At 46.4% G+C, this 22,973-nt stretch overlaps 3 protein-coding genes across 10 annotated transcripts in view; 1 reads left to right on the plus strand and 2 right to left on the minus strand.

Annotated features, from left to right (window-relative positions):
* Positions 1-2,741: 2,741 nt before the first annotated feature.
* Positions 2,742-5,550, minus strand: LOC111070990 (neurotrimin). The gene is made up of 5 exons (XM_022362062.2): positions 5,244-5,550; positions 4,183-4,662; positions 3,610-4,119; positions 3,411-3,545; positions 2,742-3,335 (listed from the first exon to the last, which is right to left on the minus strand). Exons 1-5 carry the CDS (start codon positions 5,425-5,427, stop codon positions 3,127-3,129), a joined length of 1,518 nt encoding a protein of 505 aa, XP_022217754.2. The 5' UTR covers positions 5,428-5,550; the 3' UTR covers positions 2,742-3,126.
* A 1,305-nt stretch (positions 5,551-6,855) lies between these two features.
* Positions 6,856-10,309, minus strand: LOC111071003 (RNA polymerase-associated protein Rtf1). The gene is made up of 4 exons (XM_022362077.2): positions 10,141-10,309; positions 9,078-10,008; positions 7,829-9,010; positions 6,856-7,753 (listed from the first exon to the last, which is right to left on the minus strand). Exons 1-4 carry the CDS (start codon positions 10,219-10,221, stop codon positions 7,647-7,649), a joined length of 2,301 nt encoding a protein of 766 aa, XP_022217769.2. The 5' UTR covers positions 10,222-10,309; the 3' UTR covers positions 6,856-7,646.
* A 2,765-nt stretch (positions 10,310-13,074) lies between these two features.
* LOC111071004 (kazrin) overlaps positions 13,075-22,973 on the plus strand; it is a 37,100-nt gene continuing 27,201 nt past the window's right edge. For all 8 annotated transcript variants that reach the window (XR_005967717.1, XR_005967718.1, XM_022362086.2 and 5 more), the window contains exon 1: positions 13,075-13,201. The gene's annotated coding sequence lies outside the window, so the exon portion shown is untranslated. The remainder of the gene's footprint in view (positions 13,202-22,973) is intronic.

Raw genomic sequence — 22,973 nt, forward strand, 5'->3', positions numbered from 1 at the left:
CGATTCCGCCCACCCATGTAACCCCGACATTTCACACCCCACAGCGAAAACTAACTGACGAGCTGTAATTTCCGCACATTCTCATGCAGGTACACATTTTCCCACAACTACACACAGATTAACGTATGTCTATGTATACCTATATTTGGAGTGTCAACTGTTTGAACGACATTTGGAATATATTGTAGTATAGCCGACACCACCCGTTGACACCTTCCTCTAATGACGTGACGACTACAAAAGCTCTCTTGACTATCACTAAAACAAGATTTACCGCTCAAACAGACGTCTGGCCTGGCACTGCCCCTCGAATGGATTCAGGCTGTACATCAATTATAAAAAAATCAAAGAAACAGAGAAAGATGGGTAGAGGAGGGAGAGTGTGTAAAGGGCAAAGGGAAAGGTGCAAACTTAGTTCTTTTTGTTTTGTTGTTTGCCGTGTTGTCTTTCATTGTTCCTTTTCGTTCTTCTTCAAATCAGTGCCTCTCTTTCTTTCTGTTGTTGTTGGTGTTTCTTCTTTGGCGTTTTGTTTATTTACATTGCGCTCAAAAAGTTTACACACACACACACGCACAAACACAATTACTGCCTGCTCTTGTGTGTGTGCAGTGCAGGCGGAAGAGCAGCGGCTGCTAGCTGCTGGCTGCTGCTGCAGCTGGCTTCAATTTGTGTGTGTGGAATGCTTTTTGGGGGGTGGCAGTGGCAGGGTACTGAACTTGCACTTTGCCGCCAGAAAGATTGAATTGGAAACTTGGTTACCCTCTTATAGGGTCTACCAATTTTGATCAGATGGTTTCACTATATCACTTTGGGACGCACAAAACTGAACTGTAGTTTCTGGCTATGCCATATGCTCCTGCTCCTGCTCCTGCCTGAAGTGTAGCATAGATTTATTTGTTAGGGTATATGAAGCATCGATCCCTTGCCCTCTTTTATTCTCGCTCTTTTTTTTTTTTGTTTCTTACTGTAAATAAAAAACAAGTAGGAAATTTGTTTTCCATTGAACGTTTGTTTGCACTTTTCCCCCTCTTTAACTCCAACACCAACACCAAACCCTACCGCCCTGCCACCCATTCTCCTGTCATCCTCTGCAGCAGCTGGCCCTTCTTCCGCTGCTGCCAGCTCCCTGCTTCTCCCAGCTCCTGGCCCACACTAGTATCTGATATTTTCGCTTTCGTTTGGCGATTTTCTTGGCTTCGCTTTCGTGTTGCTTGGTGCAAGTACGTACATCCACGGTGTATGGTTTTTTTGTTGCTGCCAGTTTGCCGGCACAGCGACAACTATTTTACATATTCGTACATATTTATAGAATGCAAAGAGGGGGGAGAGAGAGAGAGAGATGGAGACCAGACCAAACAGAAACTGAAACTGAATCTGAATTTTGGCTGCCGATTGAGTGCAGTGCCAAAATGCAGTGCATTCTAGAGTGGTGAGCGGAGGATGTGGGGCACATCTGTGTCACTTGCCACATATTTCTGCGCAATTATTATGAATCATCAAGGGCCCAAGATGAAGTCAGAGTCGAGGTTCATTGGGTAGAGTCTGGGGCAGGCTTCAGGGCCAGTTACAGAATGGATGCGATGAGATTGTTTTTTTTTTTTTTGTGGTATTTATTTTGCCTGGGCATAGAGGAAGAAAACTGGTTTTGCTGGTCCCGTACCCCCAGACGAGAGATGAGAGCTGCCGCAGAGCCGCAGCCAGCAGCAGCAGCAGCAACAGCAGCAACAACAACAAAATTCGGTTAAAGCGTTAAAAAAGGCAAAAGACGATGTATTGTAAGTGCTTTTTTTCTATATATTTTGTTTTTTTTTTTGTTTGGTTTTTCCTTTGAATTTTTTTTTTTTGTTTTTATGTGAACACGAAACCGTTTAACTTAACACTTGCACTTGCAACGCTTTCGCCCAGTTTTGGCCATGGGCTAAAAGGCTATTTCAGCTGAATTTAAAAGATTTCCGCGAGAATGGCTCATCTGTGGCACAGCTGTCTTTTTGGCTACTTAACAACTAAGGTTGTGCGAGGGCGAAGCCGAAGGCCTGCCCTGCTGCCTGGTGTTAGATGGAGAGACTCAATAGAGACGAGACGAGACCTTTGCGCTTTAGATTCTCTTCGTGGCCGTACGCGATGCTTTTCAAACGAGAACTGACAGTGGAGCGCGTGCTGTGATGCCAAAAGCGCTGCTGCTGCTGCTCTGCTGGTGCTGCCAACGGAAACGAAATGGAAAATGGAACAGAGCCAACGAGCGCCAACTCTCCCAATGCCCTCGCCTATCTCTCTCTCTTTCTCACCCGTCAGTGTGTGTGTGTGTGCTTTGGGGCAGCAGGTAAACAGACTCAGTGTTTCGTTCCCTATGCGGTGCCAAAAGCCATCGGAGAGGCACATTGGAGAGCTATCGGCATGGAGCACGAAGCCCGCGTATGGGGGACGGGATGGGAAACAAGAAAGATGCGTTAGTTGCGCCGCAATGTCACTGCCAATTGATGTTGGCGGTCCATAGAGGAAGCCCTGGCATGGAGCCATACATACATATGTATGTACATATGTACACTATACCATATATCATGTGTCCAGGCTTCTTACATATAGATCTCATACTAACGGAAGCGTTACCATGTTATGCTCGCAATCCGATATTTCTATGCAATTAGTAATTCTTTTCTGGTCTCTGGGCACAGATTTTTAGATTCTACTTAAAACTTTTAATGGAATAATGTTTTACATTATATTCTGCAAATGTTGTATATGTTTTATGAGTAGCCTTAAGCCTTAAAATACGCACCCAATTTCGTTACCAAGTATTGATATCATTCCGAATAAAGCTGCCGATAGCTGCCCTAAACTCTTCGTGTACAGTATATAAATATAGAATTCGTCAGATAGGTTTTTGTCCAAATATACTGCCAAAGATTACTAAACTAAATGCGTTAAGAGTCCATCCATACTGTGAGCTCAGTCATTTGTGTTTGTATTTAGTCAGAGGTTCACAAAGAATCTTATCGCGACTGAGTTGATGAATTGCAGTCTCTTGATTCATTTCCCCTATGACGTGTGCAGTTACCTCTCAAGAATTTGGTGATAGTTGTTTATTTGGTGTCACACGGAAATGGAGTTCACTATTCACTATTATTCTTATTGGTAGATCAGGACTAATGTTAGGCATATGCAAATGGAATAGATGAGGGACCCACTGAGGCCACGGCCCTCAGCTGCTGAGCCCGAATTGAACATCATGCTGGCCCGCAGAGTATCCGATCTCTGGGTAATTTCATTCCGGAAGTCCTGCTCCTCGGTGACATCGTTCTGCAGCTCAGATTCCGTTGAATAGTTGGGCAGCTCCACTGTTGGCGGAAACGAATCGAAGCTTAAGAATGGAGGAAACCCATATCTATCACACATCAGGTGATTTATCTTACCCTCGCCACCCGTGGCAAAGCGAACAATTTTGCTATTGTCGCTCCAGCCGAAACTGTTGCGCGCCAGAACGGAGACCTCGTAGAGACTTGCCGGCTGCAGGCCATGCAGCGTATACGTCGTGATGTAGATGAGTCCTACGGAAGAGAGCGGGTCAGAGTGGGTTTTCTTTGTATAGCTTCCGGTTGAAGTTCTCCCTACCATTAATGGCCTGGGCGGGGATCGTTAACTCTGTCCAGTTGGTGCGCAGCTGCCTGGTGACATTGTTGGACGGAATCTGGCGGAACTTCAGCTTGAACTCCATGATGGGCAGCAGGCTCTCCGTCTGCCAAACGAGCACATGCGACGTGGAGCTCTGTGTGCCCGGATTGATCTTGAAGATGCACGGCATGGGTCGGCCGGTCAGCTCAATGCTGGCACTCCGCGCACCGATCCTGTTGGTTGCTCGGCACTCGTACTGCCCCATGTCCGCGTTGCGCACGTTCTTGATCACCAGCAGGTGGCGTACGTCGTTCACGTAATGGTCGAGGGAGCGGTTGGACTGCAGCTCGGTCTCGTGGCTGGACGAGTGCGTGCCCAATGCCACGGGCAGGCCATGGTGGAACCACTTCACTGTGGCCGCCGGCGCCGCCTCCACAATGCACTCGAGATGGGCTCGCGTCCCCAGCTTGGTGTAGACCACCGGCTGAGGCAGCTTCACCTCGGGTGTAACTGGAATTTCAGGGATTATTCAATGATTTCAAGACAAAGAGCAGCTTCCAAAGTGGCACTCACACAGCACATGCAGATAGACACCAGCCACGGCCGGCTCACCCACGCCATTGCTGGCGAGGCACTCGATCAGACCCGACTGACTGCGCGACTTGATCTCCATGACATGGCTCTGCCGGTTGCCCGTGCTGCTGCCTGGGGCCAGGGTCTGTCCATTCCAACGCCAGTCTATCACCGGCTGGGGCACGCCCTGGGCATCGCACACCACCTCGAAGGTGGCTCCGATCTGCAGCTCCGTCAATCCGCTGGGCTCGATGAGTACGCGTGGCGCCAGCTGCACCTCGATGGCGTGCTGCTGCACCACATGGCCTGAGTCCGAGTTCATCTCGCAGTAATAGTCCCCGGTGTCCTCCGACTGCACGTTGGCCACCTGCAGGCTGCCATTGGGCCAGAGCATGATGCGGTCTGGCGGCAGTATCTCCGGATGGCGGGAGTCTACCAGTGCCACATCGTCTCGGTGCCAGCGCACATAACGGAATGGCGCTGTAATGCAAAAATCAATCGATTGAATCCACACCATGCACGTAATATGAGAGTAATCCCAATCAAACCTAATCGTATTCTAGTCTCTATCGAGTATCTTCTTAAATCTAAGTTACATCGAACCACAATATCGCATTGCTGCAAACAGCAAGCTGTCCCTTTCTCTCTATCTTTCTAGCTGCATCTCTTTCATCTTGTTAACCCCATCAATACTTAATTGTTGCTGTCAATAATCCTGTAATGGAGGACTGGCTATGGGTCTGGTATTCGGAGGGGTCACCGGAATGACATTTATTCGGTTGTGTGTGAGGCGTTCAATTGACAGAATCCGTTTGTGGACTCGCTCCCTCGGACTGGACGGACTCTATTATGCACAGATAATACCTTCATTTGTTCCCCCATTGTGTGTTCATTTCTTCAATCGAATTAAATGCCATTGTTATGGCCAATCTCACTGGCTGGATAATTCTGTGACCGTTCCAAAGCCCTCCCTCTCTCTAAGTGCAGCTAATCGCCAAAGATCCCCTCATAAATCTTTCTCTTCGGTTGGCAGTCCAATAAGTGAAGTCCATCCAACTCACTTTTCAAGGTGCAGGGCAGCAGGACTGTATCATTTTCGAAGGTTTTCACTGTGGTTGGAATACTCTTGAACTTCTGGCTGTTCTCCAGATCGTTGCTGAAGTCCAGCTCCGCGTACACAAAGTCCAGGACTAAGCACGTAAATATCCACAAATCAAGTGCACACTTTTTGGGCAACATTTTCATTTATTGTGGTGCTTCAAGTTTGTAAATTAAATCAGGCCGAGATTTGATAATTCAATTTCTAATTCAGGGTCGCGGTGTCGTGTTCGGTCCGGTCTGGTCCGCGACGAAGTCAACTTTGAACTGATCGCTGGAGCCGGAGCCGGAGCTCTGGTCTGCCATGTTCTGCCACTGGAAGCGTCGGCGTCCCCCCTAAAACCGAAACACGCATACAGAGAGGCTTCAAAGCGCAGACAATGAAAGACGCCAAAGCCGAGGGAGGCAGTGACAGAGGCAGAGGCAGAGACGGAGACAGAGACAGAGGCGACGATGAAGCCACTTGCTTGAATTGTATGCCGGTTGATTAGTCGCCCCCAAGGGGATTCTCCCACATATGCAACAGCTCCAGATGCATCACACACACACACACACGCATACACAGATGGGCTGCAGCAGCAGCAGCAGCAACAACAACATTTGCATGGGCCACGCATCGGTAGTTTTTTCGAATTCTGAATTGAGATTCCGCTACTGATCTATTACACTCTCCGCTTCAGAGAACGTGCTGCTGTTGCATATTTTGAGATAAAATGTCATTGTGCCACAATGGGCCCCAGTCCCCTCCCCTTACGTCAGGCTGTTGCTGCTGCTGCTGCTCTCCCACTCCTCCTCCATCATCATCATCATCATTATCATCACCATTCTGATCGGATCAGTCGCATTCAACATTTGGGAACAATATGTAGGCTCTGGTATCGTTGCCTGCAGATGGGATACAGTGCCCGAAATTCCCTGACGGAGAATGAATGAGAAAATGCTGAAAATATTCAAGCGGAAATGCATTATAAAACATTCAATTGAAGTTTATTCCACATCAAACTCCCTCCCATACACACAACTATCCATTTGAGTACAGAAAGTTGTATAAATCTCGACTAAAGTCGTTAGGAGAATGCACTTAAGATGTTAGTTAAATGCTCCAGAAAAATAACATCACACTGTCTTTAGCGTTACCGTTAAATTTGGAACCTCCCCAGTGATCTGTGCTGGGTGTGTATGTGCTGGCAATGTTATTTCGCTTCTGACGAAACAACGCGAAACGCGATCGCTTTCAATTAAAAGACAATTTCATCGAATTAATTGAATTAAATGTGAGAACATGAAAGGAGTTCACCAGCTGCACAAACAGCCAGCAAACCAATTGAGAGAGGCCACCAAACTGCCCGATCAACTCAAAAGCCTCTGGCTCTGCCTCTGCCTTACAAAGTTTACTTTTCAATTTATGCTGAAAAAGGCGCCAAAAGAGCAGGCAAACTGATGGTTTCAGTAATGTAATGTAAGTACATAATTAATATCTTTACTAATGATTAGAAGAGTGATCTGTTAAGCCCACAAAAAGTTACCCCGACATCTTGGCTTTCTGCAAAAAAAGAAGAATAATTACACAAACAATTTAAATAGTATAATATTTAGTTTATTTTCTTGTATTATTATAATTATTTTTGTATATGTGTATAATAGTGGACATGCTGCTAACATTGATGAACTTAAACTAATACAGCATTGAACGATTACAACCAAAGGATAATTATGCCCCGTTCCGCATACATATATCCAATTAAATCAGCCTGTTATATTTGTCCCTGGAATCTCATTAGCCCTCGCCATATGCCTGAGTGGTTGCTGTTAACTAATTCTATATAAATTATCATCGTCGTATCGTAAAAATTTATTAACCATTGCATGGAGGATGATTATCGGGTCGTAAGCGGTGGCAGCTACATATAATACAATTTGCAACTTAAGTACTAGTGAAATTGAGACATAAGCAGTTAGCAGTTGGTTGGCATACGATATTTAATTCGTAATATGTTTTGCTCTTGCAGCGGGGTGTGGTTTTTCATTTTGCATTGTACATTTGTCTAAGCATCACACAGATAAACAAAAAAAAAATAATGGAGAATTAATGTTAATATAATGGGTCAAAATGATAACAATTGAAATATCCCCGAATCATCCTCTTGCCAGCAACAGTGTGTGTATGTGTGTGTCCTGTCTATCTCTAATACAACACAGAAACGGCCACGAATTGGTATTCGTTAATTAACTTTAGTTTTTCTTCGTTTGTCGGACTATTAACAAAATGTCACTTTAGTCGATTTATGCACTGTATAACTACTGTATAACTAACTAGGATGCAAAAACGCAAGAGCTTTGTTAATTTGGGGGTCGAGTCTGTAGCCCTAGATGAGGCCGCGCTTCTTCTTGTAGTCCTCCAGATTAAGCGATCGCTTGGAGACGGTTTCGGCTGGCTTATTCGCTGGCTTTGGCACCGAATTCGTGCTGTTAACTGCAGGGAAACGGAAGGGGAAGATTTAGAGACATCAAATTGATTTCAACTGAATCAAAAATCAGGAAAACTCACCCGGCAGAGGCACATCCAGGTCTATGTCGAAGTCGTGCAGCGAGTACAGGCTAAAGTCCTTGGCGTCTGTGGGCTTCGCGTTGGCATTTGAGGAGCCGGCCTCGTTTGGCCTTTTCTTGCCAGGCGGTGGCGGAGGCAGTGGTGCGAGCTGTGTGTCCTCATCGTCCTTCTTGGTACCCTTGAAACCCATGCGTGGCTGTGTGATGCGTCGCGTGAATGGATCTGATATCTTCTGGCCCTTGTTGGCGCGCGCCTCCTCCATAATGGCCTTTTCGGCATCTTGAACGTTCTTCTTGCGGTTGCGGTCATTTATGTACGAAATCAGATTCAGTGTGTGCGATCTTCGCTTGTCCAGCTCAGAGGCTCTGTTCTCCAGCTCATCGATCTGCGTGCTCAGATCCTGGGCAATGTCGTAGTCACCGCGAAGCATGGCAGCATCGCGCTCCTTCATCAGACAGGTCTTCTTCATGGCATAGTTGGTGGGACGGTTGCGGAAGCGATTCTTTTCCTCCACAATTTTGTCCACATCCTCGTCCTTGTACTCGTAGTTCAGGGCCTTCTTGATATCGTTCGCCTTTATTTCGATGAGTTCCATGGCGGGCGCCTGGACGTGCGCCTTCTGGCAGCTTTCCTGCCATTTGTTGAACTCGTTCTCGGTGAACTCCTGATTGGAGATGAACTCCAGCCGGAAGACGCGCTCCTGAGTGCCGTGCTTCAGGCGCAGACCCCGATTGGTTCTCGTGGTGCCTAGGCTATAGATCTTGCCCGTCTCCACCACGCCGACTATCTCAGCGACTATATAGACCGGCTTCTGGCCATTGTTGCCAATGCTTATCCTCACAAAGCAGTTCAGCACGGTGCTCTCGAAGATCGGCAAATTGACGAAACGCTCCATCTTGTGGCGCGACAGGCGCAGTTTGTTCAAATCCTCTCGGTTCGATATGAACACTGGACTCTTGGTGGTTTTGTCATCATCCTCAGACTCGCTGGAAGCCTTGCTGCTAATCGAACGTGACCGTTTGCCCGTTGGCTTCTCATCCTCGTCCCAGTCACTGCTGCCCGAGTCGTCCGAATAGATCTCTGAGGCTTTCAGCTTCACAGCCGACTTACAGCCCGAAACGCTCTCAAGTTCCTCTTTGTCGTCGCGTTCGCGGTCGGCTTGCCGCTTCGCTTCCTCCTCCTCTGCAATAAATTAAGTTACACAAACATTTCAGTTAGAAAGAATCAATATATGCATTTGCGAGCTTACCTCGCTTGGCCTTGCCCTCTCGCTTGGCCTTCAGTAGGGCCATGGCATTGCTTCGCTTGTCATCGGTTTTGTTGGCCTCCACATTCTTCTTTCGCTCCTTGGACCGTTCCTTGTGATCAAAATAGTCGCCCATACCGGCGCCAGCCTGATCGTCGGATCCTCGGTCGTTGAGTATGCTGGCCACGGCCGCCGAAGTTGAGGCCACGTCCCGACTGGAAGATAGAGGGATCGGACTCTTGCTGCCCACCTCGCTGATTGGTTTTGATTCCAGTTCGGATAGCACAGAGTTCGATGGCGGTGGCAGAGACGGGGGTAGTTCCTTGCTTTTTTTGGCCTTCTTCTCCTTCTTCTTTTTGGCCCGCTCGCCCTTTGAACGTGACTTTTCGTTCCGTTCACCGCGCCGGGCCAGCTTCAGCTTTCTCTCGATCTCCCAGCGGGTTCGCCTGATTTCCCGCTGCTCGATGCGCTTAAAGATCTCCGTTTCGCGCTCCTTTTCCGACAGATCATTCAGACGCTTGCGATCCTCCTCGTCGCCCATCATGTCGTCGTCGAAGCCGTCATCGAACTCTGCGTCGGAGCCGGACGAGGACGAGCTGGATGAGTCGGAGCCAGATGAGGAGTTTGATTTCGAATTGTCCGAGTCGCTGTCGGAGACTTCGCCCTCCTCGTGCTCGCTGACGTTGCCCGGCTTTGGAGGCTCCTCGGGCTTCTTTTCCACAGCCGGCACAGGCTGCACTTCATCCTGGCTCTCATCGTCCCAGTTGGACTCCGATGAACTCGAGTCCCTGCTGGCCTTCTTCGGACGCTTCTTCTTCTTCGTGGCAGGCGCTCCAGATTTGTTGTTTGCCCAGTCCGAGTCCGAGTCGGATAGGGAGCTCGCCTTGCTGGCATTTTGCGGCTTCTTGCGCTTCTTAGCCAACGACAGGAGGTCCTGCGGGGGCAGTTATCACGTTTAATTGGTATCATAAAAAACTTGCCATTGATTTGTTACATCGCAATGGCCGCACGCAGCGGCCCCTTGACAATGGGGCGCGGGCTTTACTTTCTTCCCCTCATTACTCACCGACTCCAGGTTGGTGTCCGATTCGCTATCACTATCGCTAGAGTTCGAATCGATCTGTGATTGCGTCCGCCGTTTTCCCATTACTTAATTCTCACTATTTTTATGCAAAAAAATAAAAGTTAACCTTTTTTTTGTTTGGCGGAAAAAAGTGTAGCCGTCTTAAAGTATTATTTTCTGGCCAAATTAATAAGTGTAGCCGTTTTTCAGTATTCTTTTTTGGCCAAATTAAAAAAATATACGGTATTTTTTTCTTGTAAAAATCCAATTGGAGCTGACATCGCAAAAACACCAGTAGGACCGCGGACTTGTCGATAAAATATACTGCGCCTGACTTTTAGAAATATATCAAAATATACAGCCTGAGCTAAGCCGTAGAAAATAATGCTGCTTGTGAATTTTATTCTTCTTGTAAATTTGGATACCCAGCACAATTGGAGAAGTCGGTATTTTTGTTAGTTAAATGGAATTTGGCGGTCAGATCAAACGAACTTGTTCAACACTGGTTCACAGGCTGTCACAGGCTGGTTGCTCTGCGAAAAGAGTGCTGATAAACGGTTGGCTTTGAATTTAAATTGCAGTGGCCAGTTTTTCAAACTGGTTTAACAGATTTAATTTTAATGCATTTTTAAGAAATCCCCCATAGGAGCTTGAGTCTGTTTAATCGCATCGATTACTATTGGTCATTTAGCAATGGGTGAAAACTCAAATTGAAACGAAAGTCCATTGTCTTATACTCTTCAGGTTCAATAAAACCACACAACCCCCCATCCATACCCAGGGGAAAGTTGCTCTTGCAGCACGTGCACATTTTACCGCGCTGTCAAGCGCAACAACGAATCACACTTAAAGCGAAACTGAAAATATCCCAAGACCAAGATGGGACGAAGCTGTTCAAGCAATGCAAACACAGCTCCAATGGCGGGTGGTGGGTGGTGGGTGGTGTGTGGTGGCGTGTCAGTGCCTACGGGGGGCTAGCGACTGAGTGCGCGCCAACGACTGTTGAATTGAAATGCAAATTTGGCATCTCCGCTGCTCTCGTTGGCTTTCCCCCTTCATTTACATGATACGCCATGATGAAGCTGACTTTGTGTACCCTGTAATGGGCAAACATTTATCCATAATCGCATAGCATGCAAGTGGGTTATAGGGTTGCGCCCGCCTACGCACACACAAAATATAAAAAAAAAACACAAAACACACACATATGCATTTGGAAAACTAAATTAAAACCACACCTGCCTCGCACCCCTGCGAAAATAACTCACAATCAATATTAATTAAAATGCAGCCGTATTTCTGTCCCCTCGAGCGCGTTTGGCATGGGCACTGCCACTGTTGGTGATGGGCTGACGGGACGACGGGAGGGGGCATGTACTGGATCCCCCTCACACACAGTCTTTCATAATTCGACTTAAATGCTACGAGGCAATTTTGCAGTAGCAACAAAAGCACCCGGCCAGAGGAAGCGCAATGCACATTCAACAAAGTGCACATTCAACAACAACAACAACAGCAGCAGCAGAAGCAGCAGCAGCAGTAGCAACAGCAGCAACAGTAGTGGAGGGGGAACCAAAGCAATGTGACAGCAAACGAAAACAACCCACTCAAAGCCCGCTTCAACCCTGCCCAAAGCCATACACTCTCTCTCTCTCTCATCCATCCACCCAACCACCCATTAAATTCACATGGAAACCCTCTCTCGCTCTCACGCACACTCGCACACTCAGAGCTTTGGAGCGCAGCTTTAGAGCATGCGTACATGCGCTCAGAAAGAGAGAGAGAGACAGAGAGAGAGAGAGTGAACAACTACAAGTTTATGGCTCAAAGGGGGGTGGTTGGTTGGTTGGTTGGCCATGTTTGCCATTTTTGGGATGGTAACGAAGCTCGTAGCAGGGTTTTATGTGTTGCGTTGGCGTTAGTTGCGCCGGCTGTTTGCCAAATTAGGGGTAAAGAGTAAGCAAGAGCGCGGCAGAGTATGACCAAGCCGAGAGAGCGGCTGGCGAAAAAAGCTTTGCTTGCTCACCTTACATTTTCTGCTGTTGTTGTTGTTGGTGTAGCAAAGTTCCATTGTGTGTGTGTTTCGGTGTTGTTTTTTTTTTTCGCCAGTTCATTCAACGAACGAAGCTCGTCATAACGGTAGCGGTAGCGTAGCGGTAACGGTAACGGTACACGGCGGCACTCCAATCCAGTGCACAAAGTCCATTTAAAGAGCCAAGTGAACCAACGGTCACTCAGCGTGTGAGTAGGCGTGAGGCAGGCGAAGTGAACCCCGCCGAAAGGGGGTTGGAAACGAACAACAGACCAGAAAATACACGGCTTAAGACGCACAAAAAGGTGAAATGCCGAGAAATATTTGACTAAAGGTGTCAGTGCCGCAAACAATCACAAAAAGAGAAAAGAATACAAAAAAATAAAATAAAATACAAAAAAAAAAATACCCGCTGTGCCTAGCGAGGGGGCTGGCTGGAGGCTGAGGAGGAGGAGGAGTGTGGCAGGGTTCAATGTGAAAGACACATGCATTATGCTACTCTCTCATAGTCCAAACCACCACCCACCCACAAAACCAAAAAAAGAATATCCCAAAGAGTGAAACAAGTGACAGAGTTTTAGTTTAACGCTTTTCCGCATTTTTCACATTTTTCCTCTTTGTTTCGTTCAATTTTATTTTTATTTCCCCGATCTGGTTGTTGCTGTTGTCCAAGCCCCGGGCGTGGCTTGCCCCCACAGAAGGATACCACGGCTGCCACGGAAAGCATTTTCATTTTCATTTTTAGCTTTTATTCTTTCCTTCTTTTATCCCCCCCTCTCGAACCGACTGCCTCTGCCACGCTCACTCACTCCAGGGCTCTGTTAATTTGTCGTGCATTTTCAGCAGCAGCAGCAGTGAAAAACTCTGGAATAACAAATCTCAACAAAACCAAACTAAACCAAACCAAAAACAAAACCAAAAAAAGTAAAATAAAAATTGAGTCAAATCCGTATAAAAAACGAGGAAAACCCAACGCGAAAAAGTTGCTTCGCTAAATAAAGGATTTGTCTGCATGGTGGCAAAGTGTTGTGGGTGAGTCTGGCTTAAATGAATATTAATTTGGATTGTTTTTTGGGGGAGGGCGGAATGCCAGTGTCTGGAATGCCAGAGATGTGTGTGGCATCTGCAGAGATGTGTTTGGCATCTGTTCCAGGGGATAAGCGTGTGCACATATGTACATAGATAAATATATAAATAATAGAGCTGCAATAATGTAGTTCAAAATCCTCATCAATAATACATGAATTGAGAACATGGGAAATAGGAACAGAAAAGAGATGCTCGTAAAGAGTTTAAGTTGAAGGTTTCAACTGGTTCTTCCGTTCTATTACATCTAGGGAGCTTTAAATACAGTAGTTATATTAAAAATCTCTTGTATCTTTTAATTGAACTAGCTTGTAATCAATTTCATGCTAATTCTCTCTGAATATTTACTCTAAAGGTAAATGAATTCCCTCTAGTAGCCTTTCTTATTTCTTTCAGCGAGAAATTACTTCCCTTGCCATAAAATTCTTTGTTATTTTCTACCTTGGGGGAATTTACCATCACAGTTTGCTCTGATCTGCTTCATTTTCAAATGCAAACCAATTAATAATAGTCACATTTCATAACGCTCCTCTGGGCTATGTTCAATTTGGATGCTGGGCGCTAGCCTCTGGTGTGGTCCCCAGTCCCCCCAGTCATTCACAGTTTCCATTTCAAATCTCACACATCTCTGCCAACTGCAACAACCAGTTTCGATTATGGCCTCTTTCTGCCCCATGAACAACTATGTGTGGAACTGTTTGAAAAGGTTAGACAAACAAACAAACACACACACACTCATCAGCTGGGAAAAGGGAAACGAGGAGTGATGGACCTGGTTGGGAATGGACACACAATCACAATGATACGTACGTACTCTGGTGGCAAAAGGGCCGCAGCAAACAAAAGCTTCTGCTGCTGCTGCTGTTGGTGCTGCTGGCCACTTGGATTCCACTTCGGTCTGGTTGGGTCAGGATAGCATTGAGGGCGATCCTGTGGTCCTCCAATGCACCCCGCTCATGCATATATTTTCAATGAAAATTTTGCCAGCCGTGGCATTCAAATCAGAATCAAACACACATGTGGATGGGGGGCGGCTCGGGGCACTGTGGCCACTGTCCGGTTGGCAAAACAAAACTAAAACAAAAAGAAGGAAAATTCTGAAGTGCTTAAAATGCGTTTTGTCAACATTAGCCCGAAATGGCCGGACGGGAGATAAGAGTGTCAGACAGGGGATGGAGTGTGTATAGAGGGGGTGTGTGTGTTTTCTGGCCGTAGCGGGCGGAATGATTAATGCTGCTGAAATTGCTTTCGGATTTGCGAGCGACGAACAACAGCTACAATGGGCCTAGCCTGGCCTGGCTTTGAGGCGGCTTTAGGCGGCCAGGCAGCCAAATGCACAAAGCTAACGAGGAGTAGGGGGGTGGGGTGGTGTTTCTGCGTTGCCTGTTGCCTGCTGCAACCCTCAAGGACGCAACAGCCCTTGAGCGTGGCATCTGAAGATGCAGCAGCGACAAAAGGAATGAATAATTCAAATGTAGAATTCAGTTTGAAGCTGCATACAGAGACAGGCACACAAAACACGGCACAAGAAACACGGAACGGGAGGCTACAGCCTGAGAAATAACGAGCACAAATCCCCTGACAAGAGTGGAGCCTGACAAACACACAGTGGGATGGAGCTGGGGCTGGCACAACCCTTGGAATAATTTCTGCGTGCATTGCCACACCTTTGACAGGGAACTTTTTGCACTGCACTCCACGCTGATCGTTGGGAAAACAGTCGCTGCTGTGTGGTATATTTGAAAGCTGCTTTAAACGGATTAAGCGGCTTTGAGCATTAGCACATTAGAGCATTGGGCGCATTATAACGGAAGGGGAGGCGGCCCACGCCCATGCCCACACCCAGCAGCCTGACCCCTTTCAGGCCACTCGAATGGGTGTGTGGCCTGCCCCCATTTTGGCCTTTTCCATTTCCTATTTTCACGCTTTGCACGTATTTCTCCAGCTAAATTAGATTGCGTGTGGCATGTGGCAGAGGCAGCAGCAGAACCAGAGCCAGAGCCAGAAGCAGGTGCAAACTGCGCTGTCGACAGCTATGGCTCCAAAGTTTGGCTCCACCAGCAACGTTCGACCAGCCAACCCGTTCGGTTCGACCCACCACAGAAAAGTAGTTAAAACTTATGCACGGGATCGTAATCTCTTTGGTGCAAATTAATAATGTTCTGCCAGCGCCGACATAATCAGCACAAGAACAGAACAAAAAATAAAAATAAAAACTTGGCTGGAGCTTCAATATGGCTGAAAGCTGATGGAGCGGGCTGAGCGGTACAAAACTTTTGCCGTCCGTTGCCTGGTGATTAGCTGGGGCTAAGTGGCAGCAGAGTGAGAGACGCACTGTTGGCAGACAAGGAAATTGTGTATAAACAAAAAGAAACTATAATCCTAGTGGATGAGAAAGTTTGTAATAAAATATTAAATAACATTCTGAAAGTACAAATGAATATGAAGACCAAAATGGGTGGGGAAAATAGTTAAGAGAAATTGAAATGGAAATAAAAGACGAAGGATTTGGTTTTTGCTTATAAAACACAAGAGAAACATCCCGGTGCAGAGACTAAATTCAGAGGTCTTTTGACGTGTCACGATCATCCATATGTCAGATGCAAATTTATACATATTTATGTACATATATTTAGCGCTAAGATTTCGCAAAGATTTAGCGAAACAAACTGCGATCAACCAGCAAAAGTCTTTGCTTTCCTTTGAAAACTTATTCCCTTTGAAGATTGAATTTAGTTTGAACGAAAATTTGGCAAAGTTCGCTGACTTTTCAGAGCCGCAAGTTGCCTGAGAAATCTCGGATGAATTTCAACGATGCTCAAAGCATAAAAATTTCATTGCATAAGTTGCTTGCTGGCCAATTAAACTTTAATTAAATTACAACTTATCAAATTCCAGGGCAGACACAAGCACTCAGCAAACTACAAATACAGATGTGCTCGTAGACACAGAAACACACACACACACGCACACGGGAACAATCCCACGTCGATTTCAATGTCAGTCAGTTGGCCAACTTTGGCTGAGGGTCCGAGGGTCGAGGGTCGATGGTAGGGAGACGCGACAGCCCCCGCCATCACCGGTTAATGATGCGAGACCCAAGCAAAAGCGAAAGGCAGAACTGAAGCCGAGACCCAGAAAAAATCACAACCCACGCAAATCGGCGAAGCGTCAAGAGAAATCATTATAAGACAAGAGACTCTATAAGACTCTTTCTAGAGCAGTTTCTCGTTTCTCGTTCCGCCTCTCTCTCTGTCTCTCTCTCTCTCTCTCGGAGAGTTAAGCTAAGTGAATGAAAATGAAAAAGTGCTGGTGGCACACACAAGTTACGTGATCAGAATGATAAACCCCAGCTCAGAGCAGACCTCTCAGGGGAGGATGGACAACAGGCGGCGGTCATACAAGTGGCCAGTGGGTGGGTGATACTGCTACGGCAACTGGAACTGCGACTGCCACTGCCACTGCGACTGCGACTGGTACTGGGTGCCATGTGGGTGGTGGAAGTTGAATCAAATAAATTTTCATTGTATCTGCGCTCCGCTGGATTCTCTTTATATTGTTTTAGCATTTGTTTGATGACCACAAATCTCAAATTAATTAAATTGTCACCGCTTGTGTGTCAGTCAGTACATATGTACATATGCATGTATATACGAATGTATATATGCTGAAGCAAATCCGAAACCGTATCAAAATCAGAATTAAATTAGTTGGCAGATGAAATGAAAATATTTCTCTGGTCAGAGATCAGCCTTCTATACTCCTCCTCCTCCGTCCGCCTTCTGCTCCACATAAACTTTTCTGACAGCTCACTGGCATTATGTAATTCGTACAGCTTTAATGGGCCTCGCAGATGTCACGGCGCTTGTCATAGGCCAGAGTTCATGGCTGAGAAATCCGGCGCTAAACAGAAATGTAATTAAACTTTTAATTAAAAGAATTAAAATGCCATCTCCATGACATCTGTGGGGAAATTTTTGGGCTGGCAGCATAACCTCAAAGCTAACGATGATCTAGTTGTCTGCTTTGCTTTGCGGTTGCTGATCTCTGAGATTTTGGGGCCACTTGCTAGAAGTTCGTTCCTTTAATTGGGGGGATATTGGAGCCAAGCGGTGCTGGGCACTTTGATTGCGGTCAGCACACACAGGCACGACACTGCTAACCCGTTAGATTGATGCCAGAGAGGGCAAGCTAAAAGGTGTGAGAGAGAGATAGAGTGGACAGAGAGTAGAGAATGTGCAACCGAATCCAAGTGCCATCGAGATAACCACAAAAACGATTTTGGTTCACCTCCAGAACCCCTGCTCCATGTTAATGGCGGGGGGGGATATGAGGGATATTGTGTGTCATGCACTTCCACCCCCGGGGCAGATTTCCTGCAAAAACAGCAACAAAAAGCGAGTAACCCCATGAGTAATTGTCTGTCGGAGCGGGCCAATGGACTAAATTGAGCAGCAACAACGAGCAGAAAACAAAGTAAAGCAGCAGAAAAGAAGTACATATACATATATATGTATAACGGTAAAAGGGAGACAGGGAGAGTCAACGGGAGAGAGTGATGAGGTGAGAGACAGACGAAGCAACAGTCTGCTTTTGGCCCAGTTGGCAGGGTTGGACAGGACACGAGGCGGCAGGGCAGGGCAGGGCAGGGCGCTCCTCCTCCTCCTTCAGTTTTCAAGCTTCTACTACATACATATTTTCTCTTTTGCGTAGTTTTATTTGGTTTTTCCTTGAGTGACATTTTGGCTGACGTCGACTGGCCTCCGCACACCCCCCCCCCTACACCCGACTACGCCCACGCAGCGCAACGCAGCGACGACACGTGCTGTTGGCAGTCGACGTGTTCGTTCATGTTTGCCTGTTTGCCGCCCCACTGCCTCGCCACGCCTCCTCTCTCTCTCTCTCTCTCTCTCTGTACCTCTCGCAAGAGAGAGTGTTCATTAATTCGGGGCCCTGGGCACAGTGGTTCAAGGGTACATTAATATGGAAGTGTTTGCTTGGTGTTTGTTTTCCTTGACCTGGAATCAATGTGAGGGGTCTACCCCACCCCTTCCCTGTATTGCGTATATTAATTTCGTTTGATGTGCAAACCCTTGACAAACCTCACACCATTCCCGGCTATCACATCTCATCATCCTCCGTACGGGCCATTTTTTCAGACCAACAAAATTGCTATTGGTGATTTTGTATCGTTATGCAGATTTATGCAATTTCCATTCGAAATTATTCCTGACAGGAATAGCAGAAAAAACAATTTCCGCGCAACACAAAAATACAAAAATTGAATTTAACAAATAAACAAAACAAACTACAACATTGATTTACGCCGTAAATTTAACGGACAAGGTATGCCAGCCCAACCCCATCCCATCCCATTCCATCCATTCATTCGCTCAATATTATTGACAAATAGGAAAACAATGAAAATGGAGAAAAAAAACTGTGTTTGCGCTTTGGAAAATTTTTCAAATTCTCATCGTTCTCATTGTCCTCTCGTCGTGGTGGCTCCTGTGGCTCTGACTGTTGTTGGTTTTTTCAGTGTGGCCCCCAAACCCAAACCCAACCGCCTCCCCGTTGGATCATAAAAATTCCATCAGCATTGGAGCAATTCCATTAGCACAGAATGATTTGAAGCGCCTCCTCCAGCCTCTGTTATCCGTGGTCGAAGATGGTCGGTCGATATCGCATGATGACTGAAAAGGGGGGGCGGCAACAACGGGGGAGTAGCCGAAGTGGATTGAAAAGCCATAAACTCATCTTTATCTTATACTTTGTGTTGCTTTTTCTTTTCGTTTGACTTCTGCCAGCAGCAGAGACTTTTTTATGACTAAGAAAATACAGACTTGGGCCATATTAAAGCACTTTCTAGGTGGTGGGGAGGTGGTGTGTTCGGGAATATGCTTAGGCCAAGGAAAGGGAAGCTTAAAGTACTTTCTGTATGAATTATTTCACTCTGTGTGCACATAATGAATGGGCAATGCAGCAACCTAATGACACTTTCTCCTATATTACGGTCCCAAGCGAATCACCTGAGCCCACCACACACACCCACACATATGCATGTACATATGTATGATTGGGTGTACTCTAATTGAAATGTACTGCGAGTGGCCAAAATCCTATTAGACCGCCCCCTGGAAACACGACCAGACCAGACCCTGGGGAAACATTCTCCACTCCCAATTAGGCTCTTCCAAACTGTCTCTGGACCATAATTTGGAAACGCAATTGCAGCTGACAGACAGACACGAAAGTGTCCCTTGTATCTGCGGGGCGGATTGATTCGTTCGAGCTTCATTATGGCCAGTACAATCCAGTCTGGAAGATACATATGTATGTATCTGCAGTTCTATTTTAGTGATTGTTTTTTGGGGGCTTAGCTGAGAACGGGGGCAGTGCAGGAACAACAGGATGTGCCGGGATAATGTAATGTGAATTGCACACCTCCGACAGCAGTTAGCCCGGTCGTTAAATAGGGCGTGGCGACACCTGGGGGTATGGGTATGGGGTATGGGGGCATGGATGCAGTATGCAGTATGCAGGTGCAGGCTGCCACAGCCGCAGAATGCCAGCAACGCATAAAATGATGGAATTACGGGGCCTGTGGTTTGGGTGGGTTTTCAGCTGCTGATGCGCTGATGTGGTGGCCTGGCAATGGGGAATGCTGGGGGGGAGGAATTTGATAAGCAACGGCGTCACATGTGTGGACCGCAGCTCCTGTCGGAGATTCCATGGCAGCGGTTGGAAGTGGTCGGAATGGGAATACGAAGCGGAGCGCTCGCTGGCGTGGCAAAATGGAAAAGAAAATTGAGTGTGTCTAATGCGTTCTTAGGGGGGACATTTTAAATGAAAATTTCTGCACATTTTCCCCGCTATCCTGTGCTCACACACATGCCACATGCCTGCCGCCGCCAAGCAATTTCGATTGGATTGAAGTGCGCCGTTGGCACCAGCAACAGGTGGGGCGGGAGGGCCGGAGGGCACACCTGCTATGGAGGCTGCATATTTGCCTGGCTTCCGCTCGTATGTTTCGTATATTTTCTACATCTTTCCTTCCTGCCTTTTCTTTCACTTATTTTCCTCACTCTTTTTTATTAAATTCGTGCCTGTCTGTCTGTCCGTCTGTCTGTCTGCCTGGCTAGCCTAGCTGTTGGTCTGGTGCTCTTGGCCTGCGTCTGGGACTCCTACTGGTACGGCATCCCACTGGAGGGGAGACACAAGAGTAAGTGGAACGTGGACTCCACTGCAAGTACGGAAGGAAAACAGACAAAGAGATAGAAAGCGAGTGAGAGAGAGAGAGAGAGTGTGTGTGTGTGTGAAGAGGTGGGGAAAGCGGAAGCGGAAGGGAAAGAGACAGACCAAGCGACTTGCTCAAATTGCATTATTAAATAGAATACACTGAAAGAAAACTAGAGGTCTAATAAAATATAAACTAATAAAACTAATTGTAGGGGAGCTATAAATCTATATTAATACGAGACTACTAGAGTCTCATTTCCAATATTCAATTTTATTTCAATTTCCTTCCAACTTGTAAACTATTTCAGGCAGTGTACTAAACGTACTCGTATTGCGAGTATTGCCACAATGCGACAAATTTGAGCGGTGAAGGTCTCTCCATCTTTCACGTGCCGTACTCCTCCTGCTCATTTCCTCTGCTCTCCATTCCTCTGCATTCCTTTGGCGTACCAATGGAATGTTTGTTATGCTTCCTTTGGGCTCATCTGCACTCAAGTCGCGTTCGTTTGGACCACCGCCTGCCAGCCAGCCAGGCTGTCACCCTGCCCTGCCTGCCTGCCACTGTCATTGAAAATAAATTTGTCAACTTGCAGTTGCCATTGCATTCCCCACTCGCCAGTTTTCGCTCTCTCTAACTCACTCTCGACAGTCGTCCCCGGTGCACAGTGCACCGCAAAAAGAGCTGCTGTGAGGCCGTCCCTGGCTCCTCTGCCTCTGCTCTCTTCCAGTTGCTTTTGCTGCCACGCTTAAGCTGCCTCTATACACGATACATTTTCTACCGATGCTACATTGAATGTTGTTAGATTTTGCCATTTATTTGGTAACACTTTCGTTGATGCATGGAGTGCAATCGCACACATAGAAGATGCCTCCATGGAAGAGAACCGATTAAATATAAATCTTTTTTTTCATTTATATCACTAACAATTTTTCTGTGCTTTTTTTTCTTCGGTGTAACAGCATCGTTGCCTTTGCGCTGCACGTCCACCACAGAAAGCGGCAGAGGCAGAGTCATAGTCAGCGATGGCGGCGACCAAGACGTAGACGACACTTACACATTTCATTTTATTGTCACGTACGCGTTTGGTTCGCAGTTTCTTTTTATGGTAGGTCGGTGCCGTGTCGGTCCGCACCCCTCCAACAACTGCTGAAACGCTCCACCATCAACCCATTTGGAGTTCTTTCAAATGGTGTCTGTCTATTGACATGGATCCATATACGGACAGTTAACAGTTGTCTCGTCGGCGGCCAGAATCGAATGTCGAATGCTGTTAGCACTCACTGGGTGTGGCCCATGAATGCGAATCGTTTTTAGTTTCGTCTGTAAAATAATTCCTTAATTTCGGTATGAATTTATATTTGAGAATTGATTGGCCCCTTGGCAAAGATGGCGCATTGCAAACAGTATTTATTTTCAAAGGTGTTGAAAGTCATTTGATTGGGATTAAATTGCAAGAATTATGTGTGTCTATTTTGCATTTATGTTGCCAATTATTAAATGTGAAATACTATCTCCTTGTTAGCTGCAATCTGCAAGAAGTTACCTGCACACACAATAAATGATTATTTAGTTTACATGTGTATATACAAATCTATTATTTTGCGGGGTATCTACCGCACTCCAGCAAAATACATTGCTGCATTTGAAGGACTGGCGATGTCAGTTGCCGATAATTGAAACATTTCCCATAGTAAACTTTCTTCAAAAGTGTCGTGTTGCAACAACAAAATGCAAGTTGTCAACAGTTTGGGAAACACCTGGCCAAGTAACTCGAGCAACTCCTGCTTACAATTTAATTTCAGCATAAAGCTAATTACAATTCTGTGGAATGAATTAAAGTAGTTAGGACTAGGAGAGAAAGAGAGAGCGGGAGAGAGAGGGGGGCCCATAGAACACTGTTGCATTCAGGCGCTAATTCACTTTTCCAGTATCATCATTTACTCACTTTTTCTCCGTGCTTTTCCGTCATCCGTTTGCGGAAGATAGTTTCCTGTGCGAAAACTGTTTTCATTTTCCTCTTTCTTTTTTTTTCGGCAGCAAACATGGGGAAAGTTTTCAGATGCAGCAACGCTGCAGGAAATACTTATATAGAGATGGGTAGAGTAGCACACTTATTGCATTACTTACGCTAAATAACCGCTCACAAAGTGCCATTAGTGGGGCGTTGGCGGAGGTGCAATTATAACGCTTGAGCGGGGAAGCTTCTTATTAAATGCGTCCGAACGGTAGTTGGGAAAATAACTGTTTATAGGAGCCAATAGGTAGAGCGTGGGCGAGAGATAATTGAAGAGAGACCGTTCGACAGACACCCCCAGTGTGCTGTGAGTGTGTGTAACAAAAGTACGGATTGAATCGAGCCTAAAGGGAATGGCTAGGACGGATGGATGAAAATCCAGGCAAAATCAAGACAGGACTGCACGAAATATTCATGGGAACACATGCCAGATTACGTCGCTTGTGTGTGTATGTGTGTGTGAG

Source organism: Drosophila obscura, unplaced genomic scaffold, assembly GCF_018151105.1.
Source record: "Drosophila obscura isolate BZ-5 IFL unplaced genomic scaffold, ASM1815110v1 contig_186, whole genome shotgun sequence".
NCBI classification, from domain to species: domain Eukaryota; kingdom Metazoa; phylum Arthropoda; class Insecta; order Diptera; family Drosophilidae; genus Drosophila; species Drosophila obscura.